The sequence below is a fragment of the Pseudophryne corroboree genome, chromosome 6 (genome assembly GCF_028390025.1).
Source record: "Pseudophryne corroboree isolate aPseCor3 chromosome 6, aPseCor3.hap2, whole genome shotgun sequence".
Taxonomy (NCBI): Eukaryota; Metazoa; Chordata; class Amphibia; order Anura; family Myobatrachidae; genus Pseudophryne; species Pseudophryne corroboree.
Genome location: NC_086449.1, coordinates 700,484,152 through 700,498,453, shown reverse-complemented (window position 1 = coordinate 700,498,453; position 14,302 = coordinate 700,484,152). Strand labels below are relative to the sequence as shown.

General features: G+C 44.6%; 1 protein-coding gene and 1 long non-coding RNA gene across 3 annotated transcripts in view; one reads left to right on the top strand and one right to left on the bottom strand.

The window, feature by feature from the left end:
• The window catches only part of GLRA1 (glycine receptor alpha 1), a 358,207-nt gene that overhangs the window by 167,726 nt on the left and 176,179 nt on the right, over positions 1-14,302 (top strand). The window contains exons 2-3 of the mRNA XM_063928342.1: positions 3,055-3,185; positions 6,333-6,400. Of these exons, the coding sequence (XP_063784412.1) occupies positions 3,055-3,185; positions 6,333-6,400 (199 nt within the window). The remainder of the gene's footprint in view (positions 1-3,054; positions 3,186-6,332; positions 6,401-14,302) is intronic.
• Positions 1-14,302, bottom strand: part of LOC134933272 (uncharacterized) — a 250,615-nt gene that overhangs the window by 110,895 nt on the left and 125,418 nt on the right. The window lies entirely within an intron of this gene.

Here is a 14,302-nt window from a genome sequence, read left to right as displayed (position 1 = left end):
ACGGAAGGCCACTGCTCTACCTACCTCTGTGTCGTCAAGTATACTATCCATCTAGATTCTATACCTGTGGTGCATTTTAGTTTTGCAGTTTGCTGACAGTGACCACCAGTATATATAGCAGTACGGTACGGAAGGCCACTGCTCTACCTACCTCTGTGTCGTCAAGTATACTATACATCTAGATTCTATACCTGTGGTGCATTTTAGTTTTGCAGTTTGCTGACAGTGACCACCAGTATATATAGCAGTACGGTACGGAAGGCCACTGCTCTACCTACCTCTGTGTCGTCAAGTATACTATCCATCTAGATTCTATACCTGTGGTGCATTTTAGTTTTGCAGTTTGCTGACAGTGACCACCAGTATATATAGCAGTACGGTACGGAAGGCCACTGCTCTACCTACCTCTGTGTCATCAAGTATACTATCCATCTAGATTCTATACCTGTGGTGCATTTTAGTTTTGCAGTTTGCTGACAGTGACCACCAGTATATATAGCAGTACGGTACGGAAGGCCACTGCTCTACCTACCTCTGTGTCGTCAAGTATACTATACATCTAGATTCTATACCTGTGGTGCATTTTAGTTTTGCAGTTTGCTGACAGTGACCACCAGTATATATAGCAGTACGGTACGGAAGGCCACTGCTCTACCTACCTCTGTGTCGTCAAGTATACTATACATCTAGATTCTATACCTGTGGTGCATTTTAGTTTTGCAGTTTGCTGACAGTGACCACCAGTATATATAGCAGTACGGTACGGAAGGCCACTGCTCTACCTACCTCTGTGTCGTCAAGTATACTATCCATCTAGATTCTATACCTGTGGTGCATTTTAGTTTTGCAGTTTGCTGACAGTGACCACCAGTATATATAGCAGTACGGTACGGAAGGCCACTGCTCTACCTACCTCTGTGTCGTCAAGTATACTATCCATCCATACCTGTGGTGCATTTCAGTTGTGCGCAGTATATATAGTAGTAGGCCATTGCAATTGATACTGGCATATAATTCCACACATTAAAAAAATGGAGAACAAAAATGTGGAGGTTAAAATAGGGAAAGATCAAGATCCACTTCCACCTCGTGCTGAAGCTGCTGCCACTAGTCATGGCCGAGACGATAAAATGCCATCAACCTCGTCTGCCAAGGCCGATGCCTAATGTCATAGTAGAGAGCATGTAAAATCCAAAAAACAAAAGTTCAGTAAAATGACCCAAAAATCAAAATTGAAAGCGTCTGATGAGAAGCGTAAACTTGCCAATATGCCATTTACGGCACAGAGTGGCAAGGAACGGCAGAGGCCCTGGCCTATGTTCATGGCTAGTGGTTCAGCTTCACATGAGGATGGAAGCACTCATCCTCTCGCTAGAAAACTGCAGTGCCACTCCTAGATGGGCCAGGTGTTTGTGTCGGCCACTTGGGTCGCTTAGCTTAGTCACACAGCTACCTCATTGCGCCTCTTTTTTTCTCTGCATCATGTGCTGTTTGGGGACTATTTTTTTGAAGTGCCATCCTGTCTGACACTGCAGTGCCACTCCTAGATGGGCCAGGTGTTTGTGTCGGCCACTTGTGTCGCTTAGCTTAGTCACACAGCGACCTTGGTGCGCCTCTTTTTTCCTTTGCATCATGTGCTGTTTGGGGACAATTTTTTTGAAATGCCATCCTGTCTGACACTGCAGTGCCACTCCTAGATGGGCCAGGTGTTTGTGTTGGCCACTTGTGTCGCTTAGCTTAGTCACACAGCGACCTTGGTGCGCCTCTTTTTTTCTTTGCATCATGTGCTGTTTGGGGACTATTTTTTTGAAGTGCCATCCTGCCTGACGCTGCAGTGCCACTCCTAGATGGGCCAGGTGTTTGTGTCAGCCACTTGTGTCGCTTAAGTTAGCCATCCAGCGACCTTGGTGCAAATTTTAGGACTAAAAATAATATTGTGAGGTGTGAGGTGTTCAGAATAGAATGAAAATGAGTGTAAATTATGGTTATTGAGGTTAATAATACTATGGGATCAAAATGACCCCCAAATTCTATGATTTAAGCTGTTTTTGAGGGGTTTTTTTTTTTTTAAAACACCCGAATCCAAAACACACCCGAATCCGACAAAAAATTTTCAGGGAGGTTTTGGCAAAACGCGTCCGAATCCAAAACACGGCCGCGGAACCGAATCCAAAACCAAAACACAAAACCCGAAAAATTTCCGGTGCACATCTCTACCTGTAACAGAAGCTTCTCACACCGGCAGTGCTCAGTGAGGGTGTAGATGCAGCTGCGGGCTATGTAGAGTTGGACAAATGCAGAAATGTTTATTCCGGTATATAGGGTGGTGCAAGTCTGCACTGATGACAGTGGCTAGTAACAAGCCAAGCATACATAAAGGGGGGCAGGTGCACCGCATTGAATAGAGATATGTGCAGACCCCTGTGTTTGGTTTTGGTTCCAAATCATAAGTGTTTTGGTTTTGGATCTGGATTTCTTTAAACATAGATTTAAAAAAATCTTGGACCTGTTTTTGTTTCTGTAGTACAACATTTATTTCCAGTTAATTTTGACAAATTTTGGCACCTGGAACCACAAGGGAGGGGCTTACGGGCAATCCAAAACACACGTGGTCCGTTTTTGAGATGCGACCTTGCAGGTAGACCCGAGCTGGGACTCGGTTCTACTCGAAACCCTCAAGCAACCCCAGCCAGGACTCGGTTGGACTCGAAAATGAAAGAAGAGTGTTTTTTTAGCATAATGTTTCTTTAACTTAACCTATCTGACATATATAATTCATATTTCTATAAAAACCTTTTGGAGCATCACATTATGCCAGTTATTTGAAATGAATTAACAGCATGGGGGAAGGACGACACATATTTGGTACACAAAGCAGTTTTCCTGTTAGACTCCTTATTAGAGAGCACTGCAGTCAGCCACTTTTAAACACTGTGTAGCTTAGGATAAGTGTCCTTTTAAGTTAGAGTTGACTGAAGTATAATTTGCACCCCTTTTTATTTTTAATCTTTCTTCTGCTCACATTGCTGTACTTTCTTCTTCTTTACCTTCCAGCATTGCAGCTTCCAAAGAAGTTGGAGCTTCTGCGCGATCTGCTCCCAAGCTGATGTCACCCTCCGATTTCCTGGACAAGTTGATGGGGAAGATCTCAGGATATGATGCAAGAATCCGGCCCAACTTCAAAGGTGATGACAATTTTGTTGTTTTTTTTGCAACAGTACTTATAATATTGTTGAAATGCCCAATCTGTCTTTCTGACTGTTTGTTAATAGTTGCAACATGCAAAAATCATGCAGAAAGAATCAGACATGCCAAATAGACAATGAGGAAACCAGCCTAGGTAGGGAACAATGCAGGATAATACAATCACTGGTGTACCCAGAAGGCCCTTTCACTGTCCTATATCTCTAACATTGTCCTATACCTCTATCCAGGGGCGGAAGTCCCAGAAGCAATGAAGACACCTGCCTCCGGGCTCCAAGTCCTAAGGGGGCATGTACAGCAGCACCGTGTGGTTCACAGCGGGATCCAAGTGTGACCGCTGCTCTTGCAACGTAGCACTGCGGTGCACTGTACCAGGTTCTGTACCAGGAACCCTGCTAACACCCAGTGTCGGACTGGGGCATGATGGGCCCACCGGGGAAATGCAGTGATAGGGGCCCATACTTAGGGGTGTGGCCATCCTACAAAGGGGGTGTGACCAGCCTCCACAGAGGCTTGAAATACACAATAGTCTAGTGCAGTGTAATGCAACATATCTACCATGTATAATACAAGTGCACAGTCTTGAACCTGATCCCTAGAGGAAAGATTGGGCCCTCAGGCCGTGGGGCCTACCGATGGTTTCCCTGGCACCCCTGTGGGCTAGTCCGACCCTGCTAACACCTGCAATAGGTGACAGGATGGCTCCCGTCTGGTACCGCTCAGCATGCATTGCAGCAAACGACAGTGCACCCGCAGTTGCTGCTGGACTGTGAGATGGGACCCACTGGTGAATGCTGATTCTGCATGCTTTAGACTGCTGAATCTCATAAGTCTGACACTTACCCACCGGCTGTTGTCATACAGCGTAGCTGGAGCATTGCTAATTCACTGCGGACTCTGGTCCCAGTAGATTGGCTGAGAGCGCTATCTAAACATGTGTCCTCACACATCTTTGTCCAGGATGCGATCGCATTGCGGGCTCCTAATCACGGTATGGCGTTGTGCAGCAGGAGCGTGTGTAATCCACTACAGGATTGTGCTCAATGCAGCAGCAGGGAAGTGACACTACCACTGCCCGATTACACAGGGGGGGCGGTGGCACTCAAGAGATATGGGCAGCAGGGAGCTGTGTGCCCACAGACAGTCCTAGTACACAGTTTCAGTCGGTGTGATCGCGGGAGTACGTACTATGGAGCACACATTGACAGGCTGAAGGAGGCATGGTCAAATCTTGGAGGTGTGACAATGCCTTCTTCCCCTCAAATGTTTTAAAAAATACTATGCGTGGCATACCAGGGGCATCCCCCCCGCCACATAGGGGGTGCCGCAAGCTGAAAAGGGGAATGCATAGCTGCCTCAGCAACTGACCCGGGCCCTTATCATGTTCCTCCAACTCGGCCTGTGTATGTAGTACCCCTCCCCCCCCTTCTCAGCACCCTTGCCCATAGCAGCTGATCATCTTCTAGCTCGCATTTCATAGACTGTGTACCCTCATGTATGTGTGTCTGCTGTACTGTGACCCTTATATCTTTATGTGCTGTACAGTGTCCCCTCATGTACGTGTGTGTGATGTACTGTGTCCCCTCATGTATGTGTGTGTGATGTACTGTGACCCCTCATGTACGTGTGTGTGATGTACTGTGTCCCCTCATGTATGTGTGTGTGCTGTACTGTGACCCCTCATGTATGTGTGTGTGTGCTGTACAGTGTCCCCTCATGTATGTGTGTGTGATGTACTGTGTCCCCTCATGTACGTGTGTGTGCTGTACTGTGACCCCTCATGTATGTGTGTGTGTGTGTGTGTGTGTGTGTGTGTGCTGTACAGTGTCCCCTCATGTACGTGTGTGTGCTGTACTGTGTCCCCTCATGTATGTGTGTCTGCTGTACTGTGACACTTATGTCTTTATGTGCTGTACAGTGTCCCCTCATGTACGTGTGTGTGCTGTACTGTGACCCTTATGTCTTTATGTGCTGTACAGTGTCCCCTCATGTACGTGTGTGTGCTGTACAGTGTCCCCTCATGTATGTGTGTGTGATGTACTGTGTCCCCTCATGTACGTGTGTGTGCTGTACTGTGACCCCTCATGTATGTGTGTGTGCTGTACAGTGTCCCCTCATGTATGTGTGTGTGATGTACTGTGTCCCCTCATGTACGTGTGTGTGCTGTACAGTGTCCCCTCATGTACGTGTGTGTGCTGTACAGTGTCCCCTCATGTACGTGTGTGTGCTGTACTGTGACCCCTCATGTATGTGTGTGTGTGCTGTACAGTGTCCCCTCATGTATGTGTGTGTGCTGTACAGTGTCCCCTCATGTACGTGTGTGTGCTGTACTGTGACCCCTCATGTATGTGTGTGTGTGTGCTGTACAGTGTCCCCTCATGTACGTGTGTGTGCTGTACTGTGTCCCCTCATGTATGTGTGTGTGTGCTGTACTGTGTCCCCTCATGTACGTGTGTGTGCTGTACAGTGTCCCCTCATGTACGTGTGTGTGCTGTACTGTAACATTATGGGGAAGATGCAACGAACCTTTGAGAGAGATAAAATGGGGAAGTTGACTATAGCAAACACTCATTGCATAGTCTGTGCTAGATAAATAAGTTATTAGCTGATTGGTTGCTTCGGGAGGGTGTGATACCATTTACTGGCGCTCGGGATGCCGGCAGCCATATGACCAACAGTGGCATCGTGATGGAGAAGATCCCGACAGGGGTGAGGGAAGTATACCCTCCAACTCTCCTAACCGTAACCCCCCCTCCCTGCAGTCTGACCCTAACCCACCCATATCCTACCCCACCCGTTGCCTAACCCTAACCGGGGGTGCCTAAATCTAACCCCCTGTTCCCTCAGCCTAAATTTAACCCTCACTCCCCCACAGCCTAATCCTAACCCTCCCTGGAAATTCCCAAACCTAACCCCTCCTTTCCCGCAGCCTAACCCTAACCCCTCCCTTCCCTGCAACCTAACCCCTCCCTTCCCTGCAGCCTAACCCTAACCCCCCCCCTCCCCCCCCGGGACAGTTGGGGGGTACAGTTCGTACATAATAAATAGAACAGCATTAGTGTGACCAGCTTTAGCTAGGACTGGCCTTTTAGTTATATGCTTATTGGTTTCTCTTCTACTCACACTAGGGCCCGCAGTGAATGTCAGCTGCAACATCTTCATCAACAGCTTTGGCTCTATAGCGGAGACCACCATGGTGAGTACCATTTCCCTATTATACCAAGCGTTACAACAGATTGTCTGCAGATGTAGAACTGAACGGATTACATTGAATAACTAAAATAAACAACAATTAATTTTTTGGAGGGGGGTTTTAATTTTCTGCAATACGTGGTCACGATGCACACATTGTGGTATAATACAGTGATGGCAAAGTGTGGGCATTCCGACCATCCTAGTGACACTTTTTGGTCTTCACCAGCATTTGAATTCCCTTGTTTGACTGGCGAATATATTTATAGCAGCCAGTAATACTCATAGGTGGTTATTCCGAGTTGTTCGCTCGTTGCCGTTTTTCGCAACGGAGCGATTAGGTGGAAAATGCGTATGCGCATGGTACACAGCGTGCATGCGTTCAGTAATTTAACACAAAACTTTGGAGATTTGCACAAGCTCGAGTGACGTTTTTTCATCGCTCGAGTGATCGTAGTGTGATTGACAGGAAGTGGGTGTTTCTTGGCGGAAACTGGACGTTTTCAGGGAGTGTGCTAAAAAACGCAGGCGTGCCAGGTAAAAACGCAGGAGTGGCTGGAGAAACAGGGGAGTGGCTGGCCGAACGCAGGGCGTGTTTGTGACGTCAAACCAGGAACTAAACGGACTGAGGTGATTGCAATCTAGGAGTAGGTCTGGAGCTACTCAGAAACTGCAAGGAATTATTTAGTAGCAATCCTGCTAATCATTCGTTCGCTATTCTGCTAAACTAAGATACACTCCCAGAGGGCAGCGGCCTAGCATTTGCAATGCTGCTAAAAGCAGCTAGCGAGCGAACAACTCGGAATGACCACCATAGGGCCTAATACTGAATTAGAGGCATACTGGGCAGAATTTATACTGCAAAATATTGCATGTAACATATATCCTATTTTTGCTGTTATGCTGACACACACATGTCTCGCTACATGCATACAGCACTGTACCTGTATTTATAATTATTATTATTTCTTTAAATATGCTCACAAATTCACAATAGCTCAGTGACTTATAGGGCCGTATGTAATGACGCCTGAGTATGGCCGGCATCTCGCACGGCCGACAGACTTGGGTGTCATTACATACGGCCCATAATAAGAAAAATGTTGCCATTATAAGTCACTGTGCTATTGTGGTTGCCATAATTTAAATATCAGCCTAGTACGATCTGTTCTTTAACAAAGGGTGTTTATATTTTAGGCTATGAGCATATAATTGGTGTATTGATTTATACATTTATACATTTATATATACATATATTTATAATACATTTATACTGGCTGGTGTTTTATTGCATTTATGTTTTTATTATGTGGTCATTTCAAATAAATACTGAGTGACAGCGCTTTGTTTGAATTTCTAAGTCTTTTTTTTATATATGGGTTGAGTAATCCCTCTAATTTGAAAGCAGCAGACAATCAGGTGATTTGCATTGAGTATTAATTGGCGCCAGGTTTTTATGTTCTTTATCCAAATCTTTGATTCATGTAAGAATGGGCGTCCAGGGAGAACCTGACGGATTAAGAATGGGTTTTCAAAATTGAACAATATTTGTAATTATCTACAATTGAATTAATGCAGTGTTTCCCAAACTGGGGTGTCTCGGGGAACTTGCAGGGGTGCCCTGGGTTGGTGGTCTAAGACCAATTCAAATTATTTATGGTCAATTTAATAAGCAAAACCAGTGCTTGTGGCTTCCAATCATAAGATATTTGGACAAACAGAAGTGAATCCTGTCCCTCACCACACAACTAAACCTAAGGATGACATACAGTATAAATACAATTTACTTAATAAAATATTATATTCTGAATATTTTAATGAGTAACTTTTGGCCTAGGGGCACCGTGAAAAAATCACTGATAGTCTAGGGTGCCATGATTCAAAAAAGTTTCGGAACCCCTGAATTAATCACTTGATTGGAACAGTTATTTTCCAAACATTTCATTTATCCAAATTAGGTGGCATTATGTATGCAATTCCCGGTAATTGACCGGATCTAGTCCCTTTATCATATCTTAGCACCAGCCCCTTGCCTTGTCTCACAGATCATTTGCACTAAGTATGTGGTTGTGCAACACACTTCAACACCAACTTAAACCTTTTTATGTGAAACCAGTCAGAACTATAGGTTTCAATGTGAATTGTTCAGTCACGTAATCGCTTAAGTGGCGTAATCACATGAGATGCAACCACAACCACTTGGGTTTTAGCTGATACGGTTGCATCCCACTGCACTCCCACCCTGCCGCACTTTTAAAAAGGAAATCGTTCAGCACATCGTTCAGTGTGGAACAGATTCCTTTGACTTCCGTGACCGCTGACTTCACTGCAGTAATAGTGCCCCAGAATGCCGTCAGCGACATTATGATAATGCTAGTATCAGCCCTTCCCCTTGTGTATAAGCGTGCCTCTAAATGTGCAATGACTGAGACGCACATTTTTTGCATCTTTATACGTAACAATCCACTTGGAGCGTCTTTAGATAACACCATCGAACCCACGAAACTAGCACCTACCCCATGCTAGCTGCAGATTCTGCATCAGAGTATGGCCTCCAATGTGACCGATCAAGCATCTGAGCTTGCAACCAATTGTGCAACACACCCACGACAAGATGCCCATAAGGCAGTATACCTCTGTGCTTCTGAATAGCCACCTTCGTACATTACAGTTTTTAGACCATGCGTCTTAACTGCTACTTCAAATCTCTACCTCTCTACCATACACCATGGGACGCATGCACTATGCAACTGTGTAGCTGCTTAGACACATTCACAGCTGAAAAACCATCAACCATCAGCATAGAGTGTGACTTAGAATCAGAATGTGTTATCATTAATGTTCACCACTGTGCACTCCTGTCCATGGTACTGACGTGGCACTCAGAATGTTATGTAATCCCACAGACAGGACAGTGACCTCTCTTGCTGATCTCCTCAGAGGCACACTGTTGCAGCTTCTGACATAGCCATCAGTGGTTATGAGCTATGTACATAGAGAAGAAAACTAGTAACATGCACATGGGGCTTGATTTAGATGCGGTTAGAGGTGTGCTACATAGTACATAGTACCACTGTTCGGTACTTAGTGTATGTGCCGAACCCATACTGCACATGTGCAATACGGGTTCTGTGTCAGTTGAAGCACTACAACTGCAGACTGTCAGTGATTGACAGTCTGCTGTGGTTTGGGGGTGGCGATGGGCGCCATTTCCCAGGCGTGTTACTTCTGTTTTGGGGAATTTAGAAGGCAGAGATTTCCTGACCTCTTAGTAAGAACTGTGGCGGCTGCCTTGCACAACCCCATAGGTCACCCAGCCAGCCAGTGGTGTCGCAGGTGATCTGATGCTGCGTCCTAGGTTGCAGCACGGATCACTAATGCATGCGGGAGGGGATCCAGTCTCTAGGTCGACAGTAACTAGGTCGGCAGGGTTTCTAGGTCGATAAGGTCTCTAGGTCGACATGTTCTAGGTCGACAGGTCAAAAGGTCGACATGAGTTTTTCATGATTTTTTTTCTTTTTTTTAACCTTTTCGTACTTAACGATCCACGTGGACTACAATTGGAATGGTAATCTGTGCCGAGCGAAGCGGTAGCGGAGCGAGGCACCTTGCCCGAAGCATGGTGAGCAAAGCAAGCCATGCGAGGGGACGCGGTGCACTAATTGGGGTTCCCAGTCACTCTACGAAGAGAATGACACAAAAAAACATTGAAAACGCATGTCGACCTTTTGACCTGTCGACCTAGACCATGTCGACCTAAAGACCCTGTCGACCTAGAAACCCTGTCGACCTAGTTACTGTCGACCAATAGTGGTCGACCTAGACACTGTCGACCTAGTTACTATCTACCTTCCATACCACACCCATGCAGGAGGCGTCTACCTACATTATATCGGACACCTCCTGCTGCATTACCGTGCTAGTGCATCGCTAATACTTCCATGTAAGCAGCAGCAGTTGCACCTCCAACCACATTTGAATCAGGCTCATTGTGAACAACATGCACTGGTGATAACAGGTAAATGTCTGCACCCATTGTGCAGACATTGCAGCGGTGAGTGCAGGTTCTCCAAAACACGTTCTTATAAAAGTAGGGTTTCAGTACTTGCAAATCTGTATTTAATGTACATACCGCTTTAAATGCAGTAAGTGCAACCTGTTCATTTGTTCTTGGTGTGTATTTATAAACATGGATTTGGGTTAAGTCATGTTATTGATGAACATGTTATAGGATTCTGTGTTTCCTTTGTCATACCCATGATTACTCTGCTGCAGGTTATGCCTGTGCGTCATCCCTCACATAGACTGGATATAGCAGGGCTTTTGTGTCTAACAATAAGAAAATAGTAATTACTGTAGCATGTCTTTCCTCAGATCTATGAGACCTAGATACAGTTATGCTGGGAATGTTATTGCCAGATATCTGGTAACTGAGCAACCTCCTAAGCATCGCCACCAGTCTCCTGTCTGAGAAACAGCTCCCTGTAGCAGCAGGACTCAGTGCCTTCACCTAGCAGGGGAATAAAGCTGCTCTCTCCTGCAGATTACTGGTCATCTGGGTTCCGTAGACACTTCATTACTGCAACACTGTCTCTGCCTCTGCTCTCTAACAGCTGATTGATTGAAGTTAGTCAGTACTCAGTCATGACCAGTCCAAGTCCCATCCTAGAAAGAGTTATATTTATAATGCATCATGCATGTGTGTATGTGTGCAGTGACAGATTGCTATAAAGTAATTCATTTTTTTTTATCGATGTAGCCTACAGTATATATTCATTATTTTGGCAGATATAAAAAAACAAAGGTGAACGGAAGGCGATTCCTTTTGTAACTCATTTGCAAGCAGTTTAATCTGGCAGAAGAATGGGTTATATTTATTAATTTGTGCAGACTTGCCTTGATAAATAACGACTCATAACCATGATAAGAGATGCTACTTCAGTGTAATTTATCAGAAAACTCTGGGATAGCACAAACAATAAGATACTGTAACGTAGAAGAGTCTCAGCATAGTGATAAAGATAACTATCACTGTACTTCTGAGGCTTTCCAACCGCACACTTGTATAGATCGTTTGGGCAAAAGGAGGGATGAGAGTAGCAGACAGCCTATCAGGGAGGGAAATGAAGATCCCTCTCCAGCCAGGCCTTTCCCTATGGACAGAAATTAGATAACATCGCCTGAAAACAGCGCTAGCTAATGTAAGATTTCCGGAGCCTGTTAAATAGCTCCATATCACCTTACACATATAAAACTAGGGGGCAGATTTATTAAGCTCGGTGAAGTGATAAATTGGAAGGTGATAAAGGACCAGCCAGTCAGCTCCTAACTCTCATTTTTCAAACCCACCCTGTGAGATGGTAGTTAGGATCTGATTGGCTGGTCCTTTATCACCTTCCACTTTATCACTTCCCCGAGCTTAATAAATCTGCCCCTGAGGGCTGTGATCTATTTCATATTGATGGCAGGAGGCATCAGATATCTCCTGCATTAGAGCTTTGATAAAAGCCCATCTCAAAATGATCTGAAAATCATGCGGAAAACACAGTTTCAACTTGGCTTTCAGAATAAAGAAGCTTAATACATAGGCCCCTTGGTGTCTTCAGTGTGAAAAGATTTACTATATCGTTAGATATTAAAGGTGACACATTCTATTTTTTTTATTATCGTTTTGTTTTTTATTTCTTTTTTTGTTCAATCAGAAAAGTTTTATTGGGATAATAAACTTGTACACAAATACAGTTATCTTGAATAGACTTCAATACTTATATGAAATATATAATCTGAGATAACATTGTCAAAAAATTAGTCAAGAGGTACAAGCGAGGAAGTGTATAATAGGGGAGACAATTCATTCATAGATATTCAAAATTAGGAGTGACTCCCAGTGGACCAGCCAGTGGACCACAGGGGGGATATTATTGGGGTCTACAGTAATGTTAGAATGTAGGTATGTAAACGAATGCGTATTACTAACAGGGAGTAAAATATAGGGAGGGAAGAGAAGGATATGGGGAAGGAGAAGAATGACAGAGAAAAGGAGGAAGGAGAGAGAAAAATAAAGATCAAGGACTAATGCCCTCATTTATCAATGAGTGATAAATTTCACTGTGAGTGATAAATTGCACCATCCAGTCCGCTCCTGTCATTTTTCAAACCCAGCCTGCGACATGGAAGTTACAAGCTGATTGGCTGGTGCAATTTATAACTCACAGTGAAATTTATCACTCATTGATAAATAAGGGCATAAGAGTGAGTCAGAATGAGGGGGGAGAAAGACTAAGGAGGTCTGACAGGCAAAACTACCAATTAAAGAATTATTTAGGAAAGGTCTGGGACTGGGAGAGCCGTATTGTTGAAAATACACCAGGATGCCCAAATGGAGTAGTACTTTTCCACTGTGTTTTTTTTTTTTTTTCATTTCTAAACAGCTTTACACTCACATACAGTATCAGGGGCAGTATAAGAGAGGAGTGGCCTTATTTAAAAAGGGGCATATTTATTATTTACCATTGTTATTTTGCTGGAAATCCCTCAAAAACAGACATTTCTTGGGGTATCTTCACTAAAGGTAAGTATCCCCTTAGATATACCTTATCTGCCATGGAACCTCAATTTCCAATTGCAAAAGCTGCCGCCATAGGTTTTTATGGGAGCTACTTAATTGGCAAATTTGCCACGCTCCGGAATGTGAAGCATTTTTGAGCTTGACCCCGGCAGCTAACGTCACCATACCTGTTGTAGCCTATGACTACATTACGCAAAAGGGATCAGGAGAGGGATCTGTAGTATGCCTGGGGTCCAGAAACCCAAAGTGATCGCTAATGTGATTGCTTTTCTTGTACAAAAAACAAGGATGGGCAGGAGGAAGTCAGGAACACAGCATATGGGATCCTGACAGATTCTGACTGTAAGTCCTGGGGTTAGGCACTTGGGGAGGGTTAGGGTTAGGCTGCAGGGTTGGGGAAGGTTAGGGTTTGGCTGCAGAAGGGAACAGTTATGTTTAGAAAGTGGGAGGAGTGGGTTAGAGAGTTAAAATACTGATAATGTCGATATTATCTTAAACCATAAAGCTATACCTTATAACTAGAGATGAGCGGGTTCGGTTTCTCTGAAACCGAACCCGCACGAACTTCATGTTTTTTTTACGGGTCCGAGCAGACTCGGATCCTCCCGCCTTGCTCGGTTAACCCGAGCGCGCCCGAACGTCATCATGACGCTGTCGGATTCTCGCGAGACTCGGATTCTATATAAGGAGCCGCGCGTCGCCGCCATTTTCACACGTGCATTGAGATTGATAGGGAGAGGACGTGGCTGGCGTCCTCTCCATTAGAAATTAGATTAGAAGAGAGAGAGAGATTGTGCAGAGTCAGACAGAGTTTACCACAGTGACCAGTGCAGTTGTTGTTAGTTAACTTTTATTTATTTTAATATAATATATCCGTTCTCTGCTATATCCGTTCTCTGCCTGAAAAAAAACGATACACAGCAGCAGCCAGTCACACAGTGTGACTCAGTCTGTGTGCACTCAGCTCAGCCCAGTGTGCTGCACATCAATGTATAAAAGGCAAAGCTTATAATAATTGTGGGGGAGACTGGGGAGCACTGCAGGTTGTTATAGCAGGAGCCCCCAGGAGTACATAATATTATATTAATTTAAAATTAAACAGTGCACACTTTTGCTGCAGGAGTGCCACTGCCAGTGTGACTAGTGGTGACCAGTGCCTGACCACCAGTATAGTAGTATATTGTTGTATGTATTGTATACTATCTCTTTATCAACCAGTCTATATTAGCAGCAGACACAGTACAGTGCGGTAGTTCACGGCTGTGGCTACCTCTGTGTCGGCAGTCGGAACTCGGCAGGCAGTCCGTCCATCCATAATTGTATTACAATATATACCAC